The following is a 25,475-nucleotide window of genomic DNA, read 5'->3' on the forward strand; positions in this document are numbered from 1 at the left end:
TTAAAAGGGCATAAAATGAAGTAGATAGGAAGACATGTAGCGATCCTTGAAGCTGCGGAGGATGTATTTATATATATATATATATATATATATATATATATATTGGGTTGTTTGATGTTGGTTTTCTATTAGCCTTGTTGACCAGCCTTATCACATACTGTTCTGTAAAATACCACAGTAAATGTCATCAGATCCATGGGCGAAGAGTGATTTTCCCCTCTTTGTTATTCCGCTTGGTAGTGAAACTTGGATCAGTAACTTGTGTTGCTTTTGAGGAAGATAATCCTCACATATAGGAGATGTTAGAGACAAGTAGCCATTACTTTGCTTTCTGTTAGTTTTCATTGTGCCCACAGAAGTAGTAAATGTGGATGATGATAACAATGATAGTGGGTCATTTAAGTGTCTTTTACCCGAATGGTGCAGCTACAAACGGAGCAGAGCTGAGCTTGTCATCTGGCATACCGCCTATCGTTTTCCATTTACAGACACAATTAGGCCTTATTCACTATTATAGTAGAATAAAGTTCTCTGATGGAATGACCAGGGGCAGAATTACTATATGTGCAGCCTTAAAAAAGGGGCTACTGTGTCCCTAAAAGCAGCTATCTGCTATAGGATGGCATGTATGGCACTGACCTATTGTTAATGCATCATAGGTACTGGTTGGAGAACAAGTGGCCCATTTACTGTTCTCACACAGGGGTCCTCTGCTGTCTGTGTCCTCCCCCAGGAATGTTGTGTGTCACCTATGTATTGTCAACCATAGAAACTAAAGCCTTATTCAGACTTCCATGATTTTTCATGTACATTAAAACTTGGATCGTAGTTCATAAGTGTTTCGGATTCCATTTTCGTCAGTTTTTGTTCCGCTTATCAACTTTGACTATGAGGATTTCATCAGTGATTTATCACTGAGAAAAAAACAAACATTACAAAAAAAACCTATCCATTACAATATTAATCCCATACAGCACACAGATTACACACTGATACCATCCCTGTGCTGTCCGTCATTTTTCCAGACCCATAGACTTGTATCTGTATTTTTGATCATAGACTTGTATAGGTATCTTTAATTGCAGACTTGTATGAGTATTTTTATTGCAGACTTGTATCTGTATTTTTTATCGTAAACTTGTAGATATTTTCGCTGATAGACTTGTATGGGTATTTTTTATCGTAGACTTGTGTGGGCATTTTTGATCATAGACTTGTGTGGATATCTTTAATTACGGACTGGTATGGTTATTTTTGATCGTAGACTTGCATAGGTATTTTTGATCATAGACTAGTATGGATATTTTTAATCACAGAGTTGTGTGGGTATTTTTGATTGTAGGTTTGTATGGTTATTTTTCATCATAGACTTATAATGGTAGATTTGATCCATGATTTAGATATTTAGACCACTTGGTCGACAACAAATACGTAAACATGTGAACAGCCCAATTCACCATAATGGGTACGTGTTCTATCTGCGAAAAACACAGCTAGCACTCATACATGACTCACAAATGTCTGACTGAATCTTTAATCTTTTCACTACACACCGATTACTAGGAGAGTAGGCACAAAATACTGCAGTTATCAGTTATAACATTGTGTTAAAGGGAACCTGTCAGCAGGATTTTGCTAAGTAAAGTTCACATGTGGCCTTATTGGCGCTGACATACTGATTAAAACGATACCTGTGGTGAAGCAATCCGTTTTGTGGATTTTGTGTGATCAGGGTTTGAAGTTTTCTTATAATCATAACTTCGTTCCGTCATCGTCCTAGTCACGGGCGGCGCTTGCGCCCATTGATCTCCTGGCACTCTTCAGAAAAATGGTGCAGGCGGCGGCACATGTGCAGATCAAGGTTTAAACCAGGTGGACGATGAAGACAACAGGAGCAGCAGGGGGCCAGGACAGAGACAAAGACCCTACCCACAGTCCCGCCCAATGCAGTAAGCTATGATTAGAGATGAGCGGTGTTCGACTAGAACTGTTCGCCAATCTCAAATTCGAGCTGTTTTGGGCGGTGTTCGAGTTGTTCGACGAACCCGAACGATTTGCAAAAAATTCGGCTGTTCGAGGTTATGTTCGATAACTGTTCGTGCACCAAAAGCTTGTCCTGCATGTCTGGCGCTATTTAGAGCACCAATCATGCAGGGATTGTCTACCACTCACTGTAATGCCACAGGCATGGTGGTTGTGGCATTACAGTGATTGCCCAAATCGATGGGAACAGTGCCAACAGTGAAACATGAAAAGCCGGCAATTCAGCAGCGGCATACACCGGTACCCGACAATTTAGAACCGAAAGAATAGAGCTTCACACATAGATTAGATAGATAGAAACATGTCAGTCACATATATATGAAGTACAGTGACAGTGTTGCTTACTGTACTTGTCATTTAGTGTAAAGGATTTATCAAAAAAAATAATAGTGTTTTCATGCACCGTCTCTTTAAAAAAGCCGGCCGGCAATTCAGCAGCGGTACCCGACAATTTGGAATAGAAAGAATAGAGAATCACACATAGATTAGATAGATAGAAACATGTCAGTCACATATATATGAAGTACAGTGACAGTGTTGCTTACTGTACTTGTCATTTAGTGTAAAGGATTTATTAAAAAAAATAATAGTGTTTTCATGCACCGTCTCTTTAAAAAAGCCGGCCGGCATTTCAGCAGCGGTACCCGACAATTTAGAATAGAAGGAATGAAGCATCACACATAGATTAGATAGATAGAAACATGTCAGTCACATATATAAGAAGTACAGTGATAGTGTTGATTACGGTACTTGTCATTTAGTGTTAAAATAAAGGATTTATTTAAAAAAAAATTGGCGTGGGGTTCCCCGTAATTTTAGTCTCTAGCGGAGGTTAAGCAGACGGCTGGGGCAGATGTTTGAAGCCTGGGAAGGGGGTAATACCCATGGAGCTTCCCAGGCTACTAATATGAGCCCCCAGCTGAATACCTAGCCTTTACTAGCTATTAAAATGGGGGACCCCCCAAAAAAATGACGTGGGGTCCCCCCTATTTTAATAGCTAGCAAAGGCTAGGCAGACAGCTGGGGGCTGATATTAATAGCCCAGGAAGGGTGCCATGAATATTGGCCCCCTCCCAGGCTAGAAACACCAGCCGTCAGCCGCCCCAGAAATGGCGCATCCATAGGATGCGCCAATTCTGGCACTTAGCCTCGCTCTTCCCACTGCCCTGTAGCGGTGGCAGTGGGGTAATAGGGCTGGGGTTGATGTCAGCTTATAATGCCAGCTGACATCAAGCCCAGGTTAGTAATGGAGAGGCGTCTATAAGACACCCCCATTACTAACCCCATAGTCAAAGTTAAAAGAAAACACAAATACCCAGAATAAAGTCCTTTAATTGAAATAAAGACACAATCCTTTATTGTTCTAAATTAAACCATACTTACCACCACGCCCATTCCAGCTGAAGCCAACGATCTCCTGCAATAAAAGTAAAATAGTAAACCAACCTCATCCTTACCTTTCCATGGTTCCCACGACAGCTTCAGCTCTGCTACATCGAGATGACAGGCTGGACCGCAGCAGAACGCTGCCATCCAGCCTGTCATCCCGCAGACACTGAGAAGCGCAGGCATGCTTGCGCTCCTCAGTGTCTCGCTGTGACGGCATCCAGATGAGCCGACAATGAACTCGGCTCACCTCATGCACGTCACTGACAGCGTGGGAGAATTCTCCTGCACTCAGCGCTTCAGCGTGAGAATTTTCCCACGCTGTCAGTGACGTGCATGAGGTGAGCCGAGTTCATTGGACATGAATGAGCTCACCTCATGCACGTCACTGACAGCGTGGGAAAATTCTCACGCAGAAGCGCTGAGTGCAGGAGAATTTTCCCACGCTGTCAGTGACGTGCATGAGGTGAGCTCATTCATGTCCATTGAACTCAGCTGACCTCATGTACGTCACTGACAGCGTGGGAGAATTCTCACGCTGAAGCGCTGAGTACAGGAGAATTCTTCCACGCTGTCAGTGACGTACATGAGGTGAGCTGAGTTCATTGGACATGACCTCGGCTCATCTGGATGCCGTCACAGCCAGACACTGAGGAGCGCAAGCATGCCTGCGCTTCTCAGTGTCTGCGGGATGACAGGCTGGATGGCAGCGTTCTCCTGCGGTCCAGCCTGTCATCTCGATGTAGCAGAGCTGAAGCTGTCGCGGGAACCATGGGAAGGTAAGGATGAGGTTGCTTTATTATTTTACTTTTATTGCAGGAGATCGTTGGCTTCAGCTGGAATGGGCGTGATGGTAAGTATGGTTTAATTTAGAACAATAAAGAATTGTGTGTTTATTTCAATTAAAGGACTTTTTTCTGGGTGTTGTGTTTTTTTTAAATACTTTACTAGAAATTCATAGTGGTCATGTCTAATATTGGCGTGACCCCATGAATTTCGGGCTTAGGGCCAGCTGATAATGCCAAGCTGGCCCTAACCCCTTTATTACCCAGTGAGCCACCGCACCAGGGCCCTGGATGAGTTGGGTACAGCGCCAGAAGATGGCGCTTCTATGAACGCGCCATTTTCCGGGGTGGCTGCGGACTGCAATTTGCAGCGGGTGGGGCCCAGAAAGCTTGGGCCTCCCTGCGTTGCAGATTCCAGCCCCCAGCTGCCTAGTTGTACCTGGCTGGACACAAAAATAGGGCGAAGCCCCACGTATTTTTTTTTTTAATTATTTCATGAAATTCATGAAATAATTAAGGAAAAAGGGGCTTCCCTATATTGTTGTGTCCGGCCAGGTACAAATAGGCAGCTGGTGGTTGGGGGCAGCCCGTTCCTGCCTGCTGTACCTGGCTGGACACAAATATAGTGCGAAGCCCCACGTCAATTTTTTTTAAAATTATTTCATGAAGCTAGATGGTGGCCCGATTCTAACGCATCGGGTATTCTAGAATATGTATGCGGCAGACCCGGCGCAATCAGCAGAGCGGTGTTTAAATTTGGCGCCAAAATCGCTGACTGGTCGCGGCCAGCAACCGCGACCAATCAGCAAAGCGGTGTTGAAATTTGGCGACTATATCACTGATTGGTCACGGCCGGCGGTCGCGACTAATCAGCAGAGCGGGGTTTAAATTTTGCGCCAATAATGCTGATAGGTTGTGGTCGCGACCAATCAGCAAAGCGGTGTTTAAATTTGGCGCCAATAATGGTGATTGGTCACGACCTCGACCATTCAGCAGAGCGGTGTTTAAATTTGGCGGCAACAATGTTGATTAGTCGCGGCCGGCGGTCGCGACCAATCAGCAGAGCGGGGTTTAAATTTGGCGCCAATAATGCTGATTGGTCGCAATCGCCGGCCGCGACCAATCAGCAGAGCGGTGTTTAAATTTGGCGTCAAAATCGCTGATTGGTCGCGGAAGGCAACTGTGACCAATCAGCCGAGCAGGGTTTAAATTTGGCGCCAATACTACTGATTGGTCGCGGACGGCGACCGCGATCAATCAGCAGAGCGGTGTTTAAATTTGGCGCCAATAATGCTGATTAGTCGCGGCCGGCATCCGCGACCAATTAGCAGAGCGGGGTTTAAATTTGGCGCCAATCTCGCTGATTGGTCGCGGCTGGAGTCCGCGACCAATCAGCAGAGCGTTGTTTAAATTTGGCGCCAATCTCACTGATTGGACGCGTCTGGCGTCCGCGACCAATCAGCAGAGCGTTGTTTAAATTTGGCGCCAAGCTCTCTGATTGGTCGCGGCCGCTATTTAAATGTGGCGCCCAAATCGGTGATTGGTCGCGGGCAGCGTCCGCGACCATTCAGCAGAGCGGTGTTTAACTTTAGCGCCAAGATCACTGATTGGTCGCGTGCGGAGAGCGCGACCAATCAGCTAATCGTATTGGTGAGGACCGGGGAGCGCCGCTGCCTGGTCGGATACTTCCGTTGCGAGAAGCCAGGAGATGAGCGACTGCTCGCAGCAGAAGTATCCCGACCCGCAGCGCCGCTCCCCGTCCTCCCTTGACACCCTAGCCGCTGATGTCCCCACAGTATCCGCATGGTGTTACAAAGATCCGGACATTTGTGTTAAAAATCGCTGATTGGTCGCTGGCGCTGCCCGCGACCAATCATCGATTTGGGCGCCAAATTTAAATATCGGCCGCAACCAATCACCAATCTTGGCTCCAGATTTAAACACCGCTGTGCTGATTGGTCGCGGAAGCTGGGCGCGACCAATCACCGATTTTGGCGCCACATTTAAATAGCGTCTGCGACCAATCAGTACAGCGGTGTTTAAATGTGGAGCCAAGATGGGTGATTGGTCGCGGAGGATATTTAAATTTGGCGCCCAAATCGGTGATTGGTCGCGGCTGATATTTAAATTTGGCGCCCAAATCGGTGATTGGTCGCGGGCAGCGCCAGCGACCAATCAGCGATTTTCAACACAAATGTCCGGACCTTTGTAACACCATGCGGATACTGTGGGGACATCAGCGGCTAGGGTGTGAAGGGAGGACCGGGGAGCAGCGCTGCGGGTCGGGATACTTCTGCGAGCGCCCGCTCATGTCCCGGGTTCTCGCAGCGGAAGTACCCGCACAGGCAGCGCCGCTGACATCCATGCGGCTAGGGTGTGAAGGGAGGACCGGGGAGCGGCGCTGCGGGTCGGGATACTTCTGCTCCGAGCGCCCGCTCATGTCCCGGGTTCTCGCAGCGGAAGTATCCGCACAGGCAGCGCCGCTGACATCCATGCGGCTAGGGTGTGAAGGGAGGACCGGGGAGCGGCGCTGACATCCAATTGGTCGCGGCCGCTATTTAAATGTGCCGCACAAATCGGTGATTGGTCGCCGTCTTGACCGCGACCAATCACTGATCTTGCCGCCAAAGTTAAACACTACTGTGCTGATTGGTCGCGGACGCTGCCCGCGACCAATCACAGATTTGTGCGCCAAATTTAAATATCGGCCGCGACCAATCACCGATCTTGGATCCACATTTAAACAACGCTGTGCTGATTGGTCGCGGCCGATATTTAAATGTGGCGCCCAAATCGGTGATTGGTCGCGGTCTTGGCGCGCGACCAATCACTGATCTTGCCGCCAAAGTTAAACACTACCGTGCTGATTGGTCGCGGACGCTGCTCGCGACCAATCACCGATTTGTGTGCCAAATTTAAATATCAGCCTCATGCACGTCACTGACAGCGTGGGAAAATTCTTCTGCACTCAGCGCTTCAGCGTGAGAATTCTCCCACGCTGTCAGTGACGTACATGAGGTGAGCTGAGTTCATTGGACATGACCTCACCTCATGCACGTCACTGACAGCGTGGGAAAATTCTCACGCTGAAGCGCTGAGTGCAGGAGAATTCTCCCACGCTGTCAGTGACGTGCATGAGATGCGCCGAGTTCATTGGACATGACCTCGGCTCATCTTTATGCCGTCACAGCGAGACACTGAGGAGCTCAAGCATGCCTGCGCTTCTCAGTGTCTGCGGGATGACAGGCTGGATGGCAGCGTTCTGCTGCGGTCCAGCCTGTCATCTCGATGTAGCAGAGCTGAAGCTGTCGTGGGAACCATGGAAAGGTAAGGATGAGGTTACTTTATTATTTTTCTTTTATTGCAGGAGATCGTTGGCTTCAGCTGGAATGGGCGTGATGGTAAGTATGGTTTAATTTAGAACAATAAAGAATTGTGTGTTTATTTCAATTAAAGGATTTTATTCTGGGTGTTTGTGTTTTTTTGTAACTTTGACTATGGGGTTAGTAATGGGGGTGTCTTATAGACGCCTCTCCATTACTAACCTGGGCTTGATGTCAGCTGGCATTATAAGCTGACATCAACCCCAGCCCTATTACCCCCTGCCACCGCTACAGGGCATTGGTAAGAGCGAGGCTAAGTGCCAGAATTGGCGCATCCTATGGATGCGCCATTTCTGGGGCGGCTGACGGCTGGTGTTTCTAGCCTGGGAGGGGGCCAATATTCATGGCACCCTTCCTGGGCTATTAATATCAGCCCCTAGCTGTCTGCCTAGCCTTTGCTAGCTATTAAAATAGGGGGGACCCCACGTCATTTTTTTGGGGGGGTCCCCCATTTTAATAGCTAGTAAAGGCTAGGTATTCAGCTGGGGGCTCATATTAGTAGCCTGGGAAGCTCCGTGGGTATTACCCCCTTCCCAGGCTTCAAACATCTGCCCCAGCCGTCTGCTTAACCTCCGCTAGAGACTAAAATTATGAGGAACCCCACGCCAATTTTTTTTTTTAATAAATCCTTTATTTTAACACTAAATGACAAGTACAGTAATCAACACTGTCACTGTACTTCATATATATGTGACTGACATGTTTCTATCTATCTAATCTATGTGTGAAGCTCTATTCTTTGTGTTCTAAATTGTCGGGTACAGATGCTGAATTGCCGGACGGCTTTTTTAAAGAGACGGTGCATGAAAACACTATTATTTTTTTTAATAAATCCTTTACACTAAATGACAAGTACAGTAAGCAACACTGTCACTGTACTTCATATATATGTGACTCACATGTTTCTATCTATCTAATCTATGTGTGATTCTCTATTCCTTCTATTCTAAATTATCGGGTACAGATACTGAATTGCCGGCCGGCTTTTTTAAAGAGACAGTGCATGAAAACACTATTATTTTTTTTAATAAATCCTTTACACTAAATGACAAGTACAGTAAGCAACACTGTCACTGTACTTATTATATATGTGACTGACATGTTTCTATCTATCTAATCTATGTGTGATTCTTTATTCTTTCTATTCTAAATTGTCGGGTACTGAATTGCCGGCCGGCTTTTTTAAAGAGATGGTGCATGAAAACACTAATATTTTTTTAAATAAATCCTTTACACTAAATGACAAGTACAGTAACCAACACTATCACTGTACTTATTACATATGTGACTGACATGTTTATATCTATCTATGTGTGAAGCTCTATTCTTTCTGTTATAAATTGTCGGGTACCGCTGCTGAATTGCCGGCCGGCTTTTTTAAAGAGACGGTGCACGAAAACACTATTATTTTTTTAAATAAATCCTTTACACTAAATGACAAGTACAGTAAGCAACACTGTCACTGTACTTCATATATATGTGACTGACATGCTTCTATCTATCTAATGTATGTGTGATGCTCTATTCCTTCTTGTCTAAATTGTCGGGTACCGGTGTATGCCGCTGCTGAATTGCCGGCCGGCTTTTTTAAAGAGAGCGTCTTCTGAGCAGTTTGTCAGCTTTTGGACACCTTTGAAGGTGTTTTCTATGTGTTTCTATGTGTTTTTGTTTGCCTGCCATTGGTTTTAACGGTGTTCGACGGTGTTCTAAGGTGTTCGACGAACAGTTCCTCGAACATCCCGGTGTTCGACGAACCGAACCCGAACACTACGGGGGTGGCTCAACACTAGCTATGATTATAAGAAAACTTCAAGCCCTGATTACATAAAATGCACAAAACAGATTTCTTCACCACAGGTATCATTTTAATCAGTATCACAGCGCCAGTATGGCCATGTGTGTACTCTATTTAGCAAAATCCTGCTGACAGCTTCTCTTTAAATATTGTAAAATAAAGAGCTTTGTTAGCATTTAAAATTGCTCCAATGTGCATAGGACTGTAAATATTGCATACGTTCCAATAGGACTGCCAGTATTGTGTACATTTGTATAAGATTGCAAGTACTGCATACATTTTCACAAGTATTGCATATATTTTGGATAGGATTGCAGATATTGCATACATTTGCATAGAGATTCCAAATTTTGCATACATTTGCATAGGATAGCATTTTGGGACTAGTGTAAGAAAGTCTATTAAAACACCTAGCGGAGGCATATTCCACACGATCAATTTTATCTGAAGTGCCTTCGGAGAATTAGACACAAATACTAATAGTCTCACCTGCTAGCTTTGTTTTGTCTTTTTTTCAGGCTACTAAGGAGAAAATTGTTTCAGGTAACAGCGAGGTACTTCCAGAACAGCAAATATTGATGTTTTGTGTGCTTCCTGCCTTCCCAACCTGACACTTACTTTGTAGTCGCACAGCTATAGTTGATTTTTAGCATGAAGAGCTGCGAAAGTAAAATTCTTTTGAGAGCCAAAGACCTGAATTATATTTCGTAAAAGAAAACTGATTTATAAGAATAGCTACAAGTATCAAACCTATTGAGATATAATTGTCAGAAGCGTTGTAGAAAGGCTCTATATGCACACATTTAGCGCTAGGTTAGTCTGCGGTCTCTTTAATGGTGCGATTTGAAAAGAAGCTCTTATCAGAAAGTTTACTAATGGGACATACTTTCTAAAGCAAAAGAACATAATAACATATTTTAGTTCAAACTGCGCTGAATCCAATTTCCTTGTGTGTTTTTAGCATTGAGGAAATGTAAATGTGGTTGTCTTTTGTACCCTTGTCTTAAAGCCAGAAACGCTCGTAAATGCCTTTTTGGATTGATATTCCAGCTACTTTCCTCATCAAATCACTAAAGACGTTGTCTGATAAAAAAAAAACTTTATTTTCAGATTAGAGCACGTTGGTAGGGTATATATACTATTTCTCAAAATGAAGGTTGGTTCCCATTGGTCCTTGCTTCTCGTACGCCTGTACTTGATTTCAGCTGTCATTCTGTACTGACAGTCCCTTTAAGTGGTAAGAACAGATTTGGAAATTTGCAAAATAATTTTTTGCTTCTTTTGACATTTTCCAAGACATGTAGCATTTTTATTTTTTGGATCTGGGGCTGTGTGAGGGCTCATTTTTTTGTACCTTGAGCAGATGTTTTTACTGATACCATTTTGAAGCAGATGTGATGTTTTGATCGCATCTGATCCATTTTATTGCAATGTTGTGGCTGCAAAATTCTGGTGTTTCAATGTTTTTCTCGTTAAGCCATTTACCGATCGGATTAATTTATTTCATATTTTGATAGATTGGACTTTTACGAATGTAGTGATTCTAAATATGTTTTTTCTTAATTGTTTTATTTTTAATGGGGAAAAAGAGGGAGGATTTGAACGTTTGTATTTTTTACATTTTTTTCATATTTTTTAAAAATTTTTTTTACTGTATTTAATAGTCTTCCTAAGGGAACTTGAAGCCGTGATCACTTGTACTATATAATTCTGATCTCCTCTGTGTGCCAGTTAAAAGCTGGCTTTCACAGAAGAATCATCATGACATGCAGGGAGGTCTTCAGCAGACCCCTAGCTGTCATGGCAAATCATCAGCGCCACATGATCACATCACAGGCGTGGACTCCCCCTTGCCTGCACATGTTAAATGCCGCTGTCAGAGATTGACAGCAGCATTTAACAGGTTAACAGCCACATACAGAGCTGTGCTATACTGTAGCTCTGCTCTGCCTGTGGCTGTTAGAGGCACATGATGGCTGATTAAGTCAGCCATCATCTCCCGGTAAAGGTGTGGGTTTGGCGTATGAGCCCACATCAAAGTCAGGAATTTTCTCCTGATCCACTGTCTCTGTGTTTTACCACACGCTGTCTAATAAAGTGCTAATGGTAGCCATTAGTCATGCTTTTAATGAAAATACATGGCAAATCAATACATTTGCAGTGAACTATGGTGATTTTTCATCATGGACAGTGATTAGAAAATAGAAATTTTACTAATTCATTGATCTACTTAAAATGGAAAAAACTGATCCACCAGGTTTGACATTTTCATTAAATCCGCCTTGTTCACTGCAGAAGTGTAAAGAATAAGGATCAGGCATCCCCATCAGTATACGTATGATGCCTTCAGCATTTCTCTTCTCACCTTGTGCTAATATTTGTATAGTCAGAATCAACCATTTTCAAATAGTAAACTGCTAGCTTGGGTTTTTCATGGTCAGAAGAAGACATGATAGAGAATTCTGTCTCATTACTCAGCTTTTTTTTTACATTTATTTAATTAAAACAATCTCTCTGCACATCTATTTTCATGAATTAGGTGAAAGTATCTCCACATTTAATGCTAAGTTAGATCACTACTGCAAGTACACTGATCTACATGCTGATTTATGGCAGATTGCATCATCTAACATTTATTACAGTAACCACTTAATAGAAGACAAGAAGTGTTTAAAATCATAGCCAGACAGCAAGATTTAATGCTAAGGGCATCACTATGCAGGTTATACAAGATGTTCAAAGACAGACTTAGAATGAGAGGAGAGATGAGCTGATCAATTCAATTCAGATTGACTGTGTCAAACTTTTTGGAATTCCCTGGACCTGGCCAATTCAAACAATTTGCAATTCATTTTGTGTGAAGCAACAAATCTACCTGCTGCCATTTTACCAAAGGCCAGGAAAGGCTTAAATGAGCTCGACCACAGCCAGTCTTCCCATAATGCCTTAGTTTTATTACATTATACAGAGAAGAGACTATCGTAGCCTGCATAAAAGCAGAGGCAGGGAAAGCAGCAACCATTTTGTGATGAACCTGGATCACAGCTTCAGTGGACACATTCTACAGAAAGTGTATGTTAGTCAAAAGCAGTGGTGAAGAAGGTCAATGTAGTCTGTGAAGAAAAAGAATAATAATTAGATCAATTGATAGGGGGAGAGAGAAATAGGAGAGCTATCAGTAGTGTTTAATTCAGTTTCATTTTTTTTTTTTTTCATTTTTCATGCAGTAGCAAGCCAACAATATTGGTGAAAAGAAACTTCAGTGTTGGCAAGACAAACTGAGCGAGTCAGAAACGACTATCTGAATTGTCCGGTGTGAATTTCCCCGGTGTTATCCTGCACAGGATTGGGTCCTTGTGCAGGGCTGGACACAAAAGACTAAAACATTTTTAAAACAAAATTCATGAGCTTTCCATTGTTACAATTTTATTTTACCACCATCCTCATTTTTTTGTAAAAATCAATATTTTTTATGCATTGACTAGGGTGAATTTGGCCTATAGGCCAATGAGTCCAATGGACAGGGCAGGGAACGAAAAGCTTTTTTTGTTTTTGTTTGTAAATTCAGGGTTTCTTTAATTTTTTTTAAATTAAGTGTCTCTCGTTCCATGACTGGTGGTCACTACCTTGGCTAGCTTTGGGCATCCACTCATGACCAGGAACATAAGAGGATGTTGTACTGTTACTTTTTATCACTAATCCACATAGTTGGACATGGCATTCAAATTAGGAATCTACTAGGAATCTACATTTCTGGTGGTCTGGACATCAAGGTAGACAGAAAAACCTACATAAAAATGGACATAGAAAGCTGATAGGACAGAAAGTGATGCAAGAATGGATGGTCATCATGAAGTCATGGCCCCTGTGTTCATAGTTTATAAAATGCAGTTTATAAGATGCACGGTTAGACCAGCTTTCGCGTTGGCCACAGGCCTATGTAGGAGAATTCTTAGCAGAGCCCTATCAGGAACATCTCACTTGTTCTCCTGGACTTACTGTATAGGCAGCGAATGAACAGTCTGCCTGATAACAAATGATTAGATTAATAATTTTTGGATCTTTTTTCATTCTAAAAAGCATGAGTGTGTTATTAAATGGGCTGTTGATTTCTGTCTGTACCGTTTTTTATGGTGAGGTCCCTTTGACATTATTAAGGTTATGTGCCCACGATGCAGAAATGAAGCAGAAAATTTCTGCAGCATTTCTGCATCTCCCTGGCAGAAAAAACACATGCAGATTGTACATGCGTTTTTCCGGCAGAATACATGCGGATCCACATGCAGATTCACATGCTTTTCCGCATGAAGATTGACAAGCGCTTTCCAGGCGATAGCATCACTTGGAAAGTGCTTGACAACTAGGTCACACTGTATAAATCCATGCAGCCGGCATGGATTTATATAGTGTGACCGAAAAAATAAAAAAAATAAAGCTATACTTACCCCCCGATCCCCCGCCGCGTGTGCTGTCGAGCTCGTCCTGGCTTCTTCCGGGTTGCCGGCATATCGCGAGACAGCCAGCGGTCACATGACCGCGACGTCATCTCAGGTCCTGGAAGGAGAAGCGCTGCAGGGGCCGCCGGACAGGTGAGTATAAACTTTATTTATTATTTTATTCTTTTTTTTCCAGGTACAATGGTACCCAGGTCAGGATGAGAGTCTTCTCTCCTCCAGAACTGGGTACCATCCGCACATTGAAACGCATATTATCCGCTTGTACAAATGTACAGACACGGATTCTATGCGTCTCAATGCAAGTCAATGGCGGCGCTTCCGCTGCGCTTCCACAAAATTAATGAACATGCTGCGGATTTATGAGCGCCGCAGAAACGCTGCCAAAAAATCCGCAGCATGTACATTGACATTGCGGAATGCCATTGGGGACCATAGGGTGCGGATTACCATGCGTTTTTGATGCAGAAATTCCGCAGCGGAAATCATGAAAAACGCATCGTGTGCACGCAGCCTAAGTCTGTGTTTACATTTAACAGTTTGAAAAGTGGTTGGATACAGTCCTAGGAGCTTGGTACTATTAACAAAATACAGAGAATCAAGTTTTATAAAAAAAAAAATTGTCAAAGCTGGCAAATTTGAATTTCATCTCATCTTTAATATACAGTTATGAATAAGATGCATTTCTTTCTGTTGTAGTTGTTATCAAATTTACCTGTGGAATATGTGAGAAATGTGTACTCCAGATATACATGATAGGGTAAATTGGACTATTACCCTGAGACCTGAGCATTACCATAGCCCGTGTAGAATTTGACTCCAATTCTTATGGAGCTGCTTCTATTTCTTGGCCACATTCTCTTTACGGGCCAGAATGGGGACGCTGCAGGAATATCTCACTCCAGGAGACCAGGCTCATCCATGTCTTTTATATTCGGCAATTCGTTGGAATGGTTGATATATGATACTTTCTGTATAGTACACAGCTTTCCCCTGAGAAATGTCTGCTAAATGCTCCTTCAGCTGGCAGTGAGAATGTAGTAAAAAGAGTAAGCATCTTATGTTATGGGGGAACCAGGTATTAATCATGTTTAACTAAAGCATGCCTGATCCTTCTGTTATTGAATATTAAATTGTCCCATACACATTAGGTTGATGAATCCCACTAAAATTACAGGCTTTACTTAAAGTACCCTGCAAAATTCAGTGGGACCAGCCAATCATATAATGTGTTCAGCGGCTTCCTAAATCCTGCCTCACACATGATGCTGAGAGAAAGAATGATCGAGCTTGTAGAATTTCATTTCCTAATGCTTTAGTTCCTACTGGAGAAAGATGCTTCATCTCCCCTTTGCCAGAGCAGTCCGAGAGTGGCTTATTCCCCTTTTCCTACTCCAAACATAGTCATGCTCAACTAAACTAAGCAGGCATGTGTATGGATGGTCAGGAGAACAAGCTATGGGGTGGGAATCCTTACACCCTTTTTACAGAAAAACAGGATGTCTAGTCTTAAGTGCTATTCTTGCTATCTAAAAAGAAAATCCTGATTAAAACCTGGTTGAGCCATTAGAGGTTAATGAGATCCATCAGGATTCATTAGGATCTATCAAGGCTTTCATGGCTCTATAATTTCAGCTTGAGTAGAGCCTTAATCTACAACCCCAATGGTAGACATCATAAATATTTTTGGACCAAGTTCTTACTCTAGCCATCCTCCAGCCTCTCAGGCTATGCAATATTTTTGATTTTCACACATACACAATTGCATGTTCCTTGTTCATAGTGACCTTTAGGTGAAAGATACAGATGTAGGAGGATGACCAAATATAATTCCGGTCCTTAATATATCCAAATGCTACAATCTGAGAGCAAAATCGAACAAAAACTTTACGGAAATCATTACATTCTTGAGCAGTTCTGTCTTACTATTACCAAGTGATGGAAGTAGAATGGTGAGAGCTGCACAATATGGAGTTCTTCTCCAGACAGGAGTAGTTTGGGGCTGAATTCATACATTCAGTGGTAATTGTAGCCTTGTTCTGTGGGGTGTTTTAAAATCTTCCAAAGTACAGCACCGCTGCTGAAATGGACTTATATATATAGGCTTTAGAATTGCAACAGCGTTTTCTCATTGAATAACTGTGTAACAAAGCATTATCGTTATAATAAGAAGTTCTGCGGCTTTAAAAAAATATTTGAAACCTTTAAATTGATTGCTGATTCCTTTCACTTCCTCTTGTGTCTTAATCTATCAAAAGAGAGAGAATTAAAATGAGATTTGACACGTCTTTCTTATACCCTGCCAAAGTGGTTTTACAAGCGGTAATTGTACTTGCTGCAGCTAAGTATACACGCGCGGTATGAGGCGGCTCTTTGCATCTTTCAATTGGTGTTGTCATTATTGAGCTGGAAGCAGCAATGTGTGATCTGTTCATAGAAAAGCCGCTCTATGCCAATGGGCTGAAATTGAAATCTAACAAAGTTTACAATATGAAATCAATAGTTTCATTAAAAAAACATTTTTTTTGTCTAATCTTGCTTTCACATGTGGTTGGACCATAATAGACATTAATGCTGCTGAACTAAACATATTCTTTTACCAGTGTCCTCTTTGTTAAAAGACAGCACATGGATAATTTAAGAACTGAACAATGTATTAAATTCCACTGTGCATGTACATTTTCTTATATCATTCATTAAATATAACCCTCTCTAGACCTTTCTGGAGATTGACAAGGAGAAACTGTAGAGCTTTATGCCTTTTTTATTTTTCAATGCGAGGTAACCTTATGTTTTGAGCCGCATAACGCTAAATTGTTGTGCGTGCAATGTGTTATTTTTGTGTTTTTGTTTCCTTCCCTGAAGGCAGAGTAGGGGTACGATATTTTATCTGCAGAATAGCAATACCATTTTCCATCTCAGGCTGTGGTCTTAAACTGGCCATACTCATAAGATTAGGATCTGCAATAATGCAGCTGATCAGTCACTTGTAAGTACATTTGTACGAATGATTAGACATTAAAGAGAATCTGACAGCCGATTTCACCCCCAAATTATTTATATGCATATGTAGATCTTTCAAAGACAAGTCCAGCAATACATTTACATGTGCAGTCTGTTCTTCCATTACTGAGAAATCAACATTGGAATTGATGTGCAATTGAGGCTGTAGATCTGAAGCCTCTGTCACTCCAGCTCTATTCCCTGCCTAGTGCCACCTCCTCCTGCTTAACTGACAGCCTATACGCTGTGTGACTTCAGGCAAAGGTGTTGTCAGTCAAGTAGAAGGAGGCGGCCCTTGGCGGGAAATAGGGCTGGAGTGACAGAGGCTTTTAATCTGCAGCACATCAATTAAAACGTGGATTACTCCATAATGGAGGAATGGACTGGCCATCTAAAGGTTTTGCTAGACTTATCTTTGGAAGAACTACATGCACATGTAAATAGTTTGGGGTGTGAAATTCTGCCGACAGATTCCCTTTAATATGCTAGATTGAATTGACTGATCAGGAGCACAACAAAAAAAATGTGTTTAACACCTGTTAGGATACACATTGGTGAACGATCCCCCAGTAATGGCCAACCACATCATAAACACAGTTTCAGCAGATGAGTAGTCAAAAAAACAACACGACTTGACACGGTTACCTTTTTCATAAGACTCGGATGATCCATTGGGTAAAATGTTAAAACTATGATTAAGCGAAATGATTAAAAACACCCATTTCTGGAAAATCTCGTGTTATGCAAATTGGCTCTAGGACTAGACCTGATCTCAACCTATAAGATCTGTAAAGACTTTCCCAAAGTGCTCTATGGTAACTAGTATGTGTGTCTGTAAAGTACGAGACCCTGATAAAGTTTTATGCTAATATGTTGTCACGCTGAGCATGCCAATGATAAAATGGGTCTAATTCATTAAGTGGTCTCTTAATATCATTTTGTGCATCATATTCCTGCACACCACTTATTAAGGTGGGTGTGCAAAACGCCAGTCTTAATGAATCAAGACCATAGTATGGATCGGGGCCATAATACTCAAATTTATTCCATATTTAGGGTAACTTGCATCCTACTGTATGTTTGTGTATGTAATCAGAAGCAACAAAAAATATATATGGCCACATTTGCTATTATTCTACTGGAAGTGGCACCTTTTATTTGCCACAAATCATTTCAGATAAATGTCCTAGATATTTTTGCCTCATTAGACATTCTTGAAAATGTCTAGAAAAGAGTGCTTGGTTTGGTGAGTCTAAAAATGCCACACTATTTTTTGGCAATGGCTGTTTTTGATGCAAATTATTGGTCTAGACTAGGGATGTTAAACACACAGAGGGCCAAAATTAAAAACTTGGGCAAAGTTGGGGGCCAACCGGTATACAGTATAGTGGGCCTCACATAGTCCTCCATATAGAATAATTGGCCCCACAAAGTCCTCTATTCAGAATAATGGGCCCCACAAAGTCCTCCATACAGAATAATTGGCCCCACAAAGTCCTCCATTTAGAATAATGGGCCCCACATAGTCCTCCATACAGAATAATGGGCTCCACATAGTCCTCCATATAATGGGCCCCACATAGTCCTCCATACAGAATAATTGGCTCCACAAAGTCCTCTATTCAGAATAATGGGCCCCACAAAGTCCTCCATACAGAATAATTGGCCCCACAAAGTCCTCCATACAGAATAATGAGCCATACAATGTCCTCCATACAGTATAATTTGCCCCACATAGTCCTCCATACATAATAATGGGCCCGATAAAGTCCTCCATACAGAATAATTGGCCTCACAAAGTCCTCCATTCAGAATAATGGGCCCCACAAAGTCCTCCATACAGAATAATTGGCCCCACAAAGCCCTCCATTCAGAATAATAGGCCCCATAAAGTCCTCCATACAGAATAATGGGCCCCACAAAGTCATCCATACAGTATAATGGCCCCACATAGTCCTCCATGCAGAATAATGAGCCCCACATAGTCCTCCATACAGAAAAATGGGCCCCACAAAGTCCTACATACAGAATAATTGGCCTCACAAAGTCCTCCATACAGAATAATGGGCCCCACATAGTCCTCCATACAGAATAATGGGCCCCACATAATCCTCCATACAGTACAATTGGCCCCACATAGTCCTCCATATGTAATAAGGAACCCCACATAGTTCTCCATACAGTATAATGGGCCCCACATAGTCCTCCATACAGTATAATGGGCCTCACATAGTCCTCCATACAGTATAATGGGCCCCACATAGTCCTCCATACAGTATAATGGGCCCCACATAGTCCTCCATGCAGAATAATGCGCCCCACATAGTCCTCCATACAGTACAATTGGCCCCACATAGTCCTCCATATGTAATAAGGAACCCCACATAGTTCTCCATACGGTATAATGGGCCCTACATAGTCCTCCATACAGTATAATGGGCCTCACATAGTCCTCCATACAGTATAATGGGCCCCACATAGTCCTCCATACAGTATAATGGCCCCACATAGTCCTCCATACAGTATAATGGGCCTCACATAGTCCTCCATACAGTATAATGGGCCCCACATAGTCCTCCATACAGTATAATGGGCCCACATAGGGGTGGCGATTCTGGTGTCGTGGGCTAAAAAAACACACTGTGGGCCAGATTTGGCCCACGGGCCAGACTTTGACATGTGTGGTCTAGACTCTAAAGTAAGCCAAGTAAGAGTTGGAATTGGTAAAAAGAATATGTCTAATATTTTGGATGAGCCAAATCTATTACTAAGGGTATGTTCAAACGCTGCACTTTTGCAGTGACTTGGCAGGACTTGGCAGGAAAAACACTACGTATAATATGCACGTTTTGTACGTGTTTTTAAGTGCGATTTTGCAGCATTTTTCACCCATTTATTTGATAAAAAACAAAACACTGGAAAGAATTGACGTGCTGCATCTTGGAAATAATGTAGCGGGGCTCAAAATACGTTTGGAAAGAAATCTCAGCGGGGTCATGAGATTCCAGAAATCTCAGCGATTATGTAGTTACAGTAAAAAGCTGTGTATGTTATTCATAGTACACTGCGTAAAAACCGCAGCGTAAACACCATGTGTGAACATACCATCAGTGTGTGGCAGTGTGATACATTTGGCATGTTTTCACCCTGCCTAGTCTAAGGTTATACGCCGTTTAACTATTAGAAAGCATTAGTAAATGGGGGCCATAATCTACATAATCTATACATTAGTAAATGGGGGCCATAGTCTATACATTAGTAAATGGGGGCCATAATCTATACATTAGTAAATGGGGGCCATAATCTATACATTAGTAAATGGGGGCCATAGTCTATACATTAGTAAATGGGGGCCATAATCTACATAATCTATACATTAGTAAATGGGGGCCATAGTCTATACATTAGTAAATGGGGGCCATAATCTATACATTAGTAAATGGGGGCCATAATCTATACATTAGTAAATGGGGGCCATAGTCTATACATTAGTAAATGGGGGCCATAATCTATACATTAGTACATGGGTGCCATAATCTATACATTAGTAAATGGGGGCAATAATCTATACATTTGTAAATGGGGGCCATAATCTATACATTAGTAAATGGGGGCCATAGTCTATACATTAGTAAATGGGGGCCATAATCTATACATTAGTACATGGGTGCCATAGTCTATACATTAGTAAATGGGGGCAATAATCTATACATTTGTAAATGGGGGCCATAATCTATACATTAGTAAATGGGGGCCATAGTCTATACATTTGTAAATGGGGGCCATAGTCTATACATTAGTAAATGGGGGCCATAATCTATACATTAGTAAATGGGGGCCATAGTCTATACATTTGTAAATGGGGGCCATAATCTATACATTAGTAAATGGGGGCCATAGTCTATACATTAGTAAATGGGGGCCATAATATATACATTAGTAAATGGGGGCCATAATCTATATATTAGTAAATGGGGGCCATAGTCTATACATTAGTAAATGGGGGCCATAGTCTATACATTAGTAAATGGGTGCCATGGTCTATACATTAGTAAATGGGGGCCATAATGTATACATTAGAAAATGGGGGCCATAATGTATACATTAGTAAATGGGGGCCATAATCTATACATTAGTAAATGGGGGCCATAGTCTATACATTAGTAAATGGGGGCCATAGTCTATACATTAGTAAATGGGTGCCATGGTCTATACATTAGTAAATGGGGGCCATAATGTATACATTAGAAAATGGGGGACGTAGTCTATACATTAGTAAATGGGGGCCATAATCTATACATTCGTAAATGGGGGCCATAGTCTATACATTAGTAAATGGGGGCCATAGTCTATACATTAGTAAATGGGGGCCATAGTCTATACATTAGTAAATGGGGGCCATAGTCTATACATTAGTAAATGGGGGCCATAATCTATACATTAGTAAATGGGGGCCATAGTCTATACATTAGAAAATGGGGGCCATAGTCTATACATTAGTAAATGGGGGCCATAGTCTATACATTAGTAAATGGGGGCCATAGTCTATACATTAGTAAATGGGGGCCATAGTCTATACATTAGTCTATGATATCATGTACCTCAGAGACATGACATATCTTTTGCTCAGACGTAAGCACAGCTATATGTCAGAAGACTATAACAAAAGACTTTGAGGCTTTACAGCACGATGAATATTTGTATTTTTAAGGAGGTCTGCAGTAAAAAGCTCCATTAGCGTTATTGCTTTCTGCTTCGCCAAAGTTCCATTCCATTATGATTGTCAGAAGTATTAGACATGCCATTTTCCCTGTCATTGGCTAAATCTCAGAAAGTGGCTGCATTAATGAATCTGAAGAGGTCAAACAATAAGATTGCTTCTGACTTGTACTTTTCTTAATGAAATTAAAGGTCTATACAATTGAGAGTGGTGGCTAGATTGATGGACAGTCTCACTTCTCTAGTATTACTAGGAGAAATATCAAATCATTGAAAATATGTTGATGGTATCAATTTATATACATGTGTGTGTTTTTATACCCTTGATCATTTACCTATACATTATGCTAGAAATCAAATTATTAAGTCTGATTAACCAACCCTTTAAAGATCTATGATGTATATTATGTTCATCACAGGTCACGTGAATGGTGTATGGTTTGGGCTCATACCGTGCACATGCTTTCTGTGTTACACAGCCTGCATCTGCTGGTAAAAGTAACATCCAGAGCTACTGCTGTTTACCATTTAAATGTCACTGTCATTTACTGACAGCAGAATTTAAAGGTTCCGGTCGGTCGTGAACCCTCTCCCATCAGGCTCCTGCTATGCAATCAGACAAAATAAATGTATTACTATGGCAACCGGAGGCCTACTTAAAGCCCCTGTCACTGCCATCTTGGTTCTCCTATGAAGTTAAATCTGTGGCTGGGCGTCATAGGAGACCATATGCTGCAATGCTGTAGTAATGCAGTATACAGTTAGGTCCAGAAATATTTGGACAGTGACCGAATCTTCATGATTTCAGCTCTGCATGCCACTATTTTTTATTTAAAATGAAACAACTGAGATGCAATTGAGGTGTAGAATCTCAGGTTTAATTTTAGGGGTTGATCAAAAATATCCTGTGAAACGTTTAGGAATTGCAACCATTTTTCTACAAAGCCTCCTCATTTCAGGGGCTCAAAGGTAATTGGACAAATTAACTTTACCATAAATAAATGTTCATTTGTAATACTTTGTAGAGAATCCTTTGCAGGCAATGACTGCCTGAAGCCTGGAAGCCATGAGTCACACCAAACGCTGGGTTTCCTCCTTTGTGATGCTTTGCCAGGCCTTTACTGCAGCTGACTTCAGTCGTTGCTTGTTGGTGGGTCTTTCTGCCTTCTTTTGTCTTAAGCATGAGAGATGCTGCTCAATGGGGTGCAGATCTGGTGATTGGTTATTTTGATGGGGTCTACCTATAGTCTTATGTATATCAGCTGCTGTATGGGAGTACAAGGATCATTGCGGCACCATCCTAGTTACTGTAGGGAGAATAAAAGCTCATTTCCTCCCTGGAACTATTCCTCCAGTAAACCTGATCGATATGATTTATGGTCCATTTACCCTGCATGATTATCATGAACAGGTGTTGCTAGGAACGCTTGTCTGACAATAATCCTGTAATCTGAACAGGCTCCTGATCATCTGATGAATGACGGGCATGCAAGTTCATCAGGTGAAATGATCTTTTGTGCTGCACCTACTGATCATTGTTCTTGGCAATGCTTATCCTGCTTGCACAGGACACTTGTAGCCTTGGCACGCTGCACTACCTGTTACAGATCATACAGTGCTCCTCTGAAGCGGGGTCGGCCTGGAGGTGACAGGTTCCCCTGTCTGAGGACTTCCATTATGCACAGAGTATAACTGCATGCAAGGTAGGGTTCACCATTTGGCACTGTAGGCATGTGCTTGCACAGCTTTCCTCCATGCACAACAAAGGTGCCAAGCGGAGGGAATAAATAACATATGTATGGGATGAAAGGAGACATGTATTGGATGAAAGGAGATATCTACCTCATGGTATCTGGGCTTTCTGTTCTCAGGATCAGTATTTGCCCTAAAAGTCAGGCCCCCGAAACTGCCCATTCATGGCATCACCAGTCAATATGCCATACGTTTGTCACGAGAAACCCCCTTGCAGGTAAAACTTGCTGGATACTCTTGACAAAATATTTTTTAGCCTACAGGGTCCTTTCTGATAAAGTATTGAGTGTAAGGAAGCAACTTGGTACCAGTGCCACACTGGTAGGCTTGGGTCACACCACCATATTTTCTCATTCTGGGGAATTGGGCTGATTATTCTAGTGACACTCTGATAAGAGTATGATTACAGTGTGATCCGATTTTCTCAGATGAGAAGAAGATGGAAAAAAATGTCTCCATCTGCTTCATTCTGTCAGTCCATGAAAATCGGACTGCCCTCAGATGTCATCCGAGTGCAGCATGATGTTTTCCACCAACTCATTGACTTGCATGACCGAGTGTTATCCGAATATCAGATGCAAATCGTGCATGCTGCAATTATTTCCTCCGACAGACTCTGTCCAAGGAAAACATCGGACATGTGCACGGCCCCATAGAATAACATTGGTCTGAGTGTGATGCGATATTTTGCCAGATCGCAATGTAGCCAGAATGATTTGTGACCCCACTAACTTACATTTATGGTATATGTAATAAACATAGGAGAAGTGTGTCCGGGGAGGAACCTCTGTGACTACACATAGCCCTGCATCCTGTACCAGAGTCAAATGCCCGGGCAAGTTCTCCAATATTGTCCATTACTTATTGAGTTTGCTGCTTTTCATTTCCTATAGAAGTTCTGATAGAAATCATTACATATATGACTAAATGAGTATTCACTATTTGTATTGCATTGAACACACGCTGGGCCATTTAGCTTGATCAATATATGGAGGACATCGTGTATCAGGTTATGGACATACATTAAGAAATTGCTTTTCGCAGATCTCCATAGAAGAGGCATTACCATGCAGAGCTCATTTCCATCTCCCCCCCCAATGCTTTGTGCTGTAACATTGAATATATGTACAAGTATGATGAATGAGACAGCGGGGTCTCACTGATATATGCATTGCTTTGTAGGTGAGAGGCCCCCCTGCCGCGGGAGCATTCAAGGAGCGACCTGCAAAGCCCACGGCTTTTCGCAAGTTTTATGAGCGAGGAGACTTCCCAATTGCCCTTGAACATGATACGAAAGGAAACAAAATCGCCTGGAAGGTAAGTGCGGGCACAGCTGTGATGCCAGCTGTGCCTACTGAAGGGACATGTTCTGGTGCCAAACAAAGTTGGCTTCTAAGTAAATAAACCGGAGACATTTCTTTACAAATGAAAGTTTTTTGGTAGAAGCTGTTCAAAGGCAGCCCCCCGAGCCGCCCGTCCTCCTTGCCTAACAATTAAGTTATCGTCTGGAAGAGAGGAAGATGACAGAGCCTCTTTGCCTGCGAGAATTATCTCCTACATCAATTCATCTCTATTTTTATGAGGACCTGGCAACCCTGGCTGCTTCAGACAGTCCATCAAGTGATTGCATATTGCTAGCAGTAGCCATTTATCTCCCCCAAATTTCACCTTCCTGCAGGACACTTCCAAATGGAAGCTTTAATTACCTAAATGGATAGGTCAGATCTGGCTGCTCCCTGGGAAACGCGGAGCAGAATAGAGACGAAGGCAGATTCTTATTCCGAGCCTGTGCTTTTAGTCTGCAGCATATGTCAAGCAACGTAATCGCTGTCATACATGCCTCTGTTAGAGGCTGACCTCCACCGCTGAAATCATTACAGCGCCGACATTTCTCTGACAAAAGGTTAATTGGCTTCAAAATAAATGTATTGCCTAATGACTCCATTCCGATACGGCGGGGCTCCTGTCTCCGAGAGGACCACTGATGTTATTTGTAAAAGCTTGCCAATCTCTTTAACTCACCAGGGCAAGCTTTTACATTTCATTTGAAAGAACGGATACTGATCTTTTCCCAGCCCCGGCCATTTAATTATGTGTCTTCCCGGAATCTTTTCTTCCTCCTTTATTTCTCCTGGTCAGAATCATAAATTCATCA

At 42.3% G+C, this 25,475-nt stretch overlaps 1 protein-coding gene across 1 annotated transcript in view; it reads left to right on the top strand.

The window, feature by feature from the left end:
* The window catches only part of PACRG (parkin coregulated), an 856,879-nt gene that overhangs the window by 190,503 nt on the left and 640,901 nt on the right, over positions 1-25,475 (top strand). Inside the window, exon 2 of the mRNA XM_073673251.1 lies at positions 24,503-24,637. Within this exon, the coding sequence (XP_073529352.1) occupies positions 24,503-24,637 (135 nt within the window). The remainder of the gene's footprint in view (positions 1-24,502; positions 24,638-25,475) is intronic.

This window comes from Phyllobates terribilis, unplaced genomic scaffold (genome assembly GCF_046119375.1).
Source record: "Phyllobates terribilis strain yellow unplaced genomic scaffold, ASM4611937v1 Scaffold_3__8_contigs__length_932513732, whole genome shotgun sequence".
NCBI classification, from domain to species: domain Eukaryota; kingdom Metazoa; phylum Chordata; class Amphibia; order Anura; family Dendrobatidae; genus Phyllobates; species Phyllobates terribilis.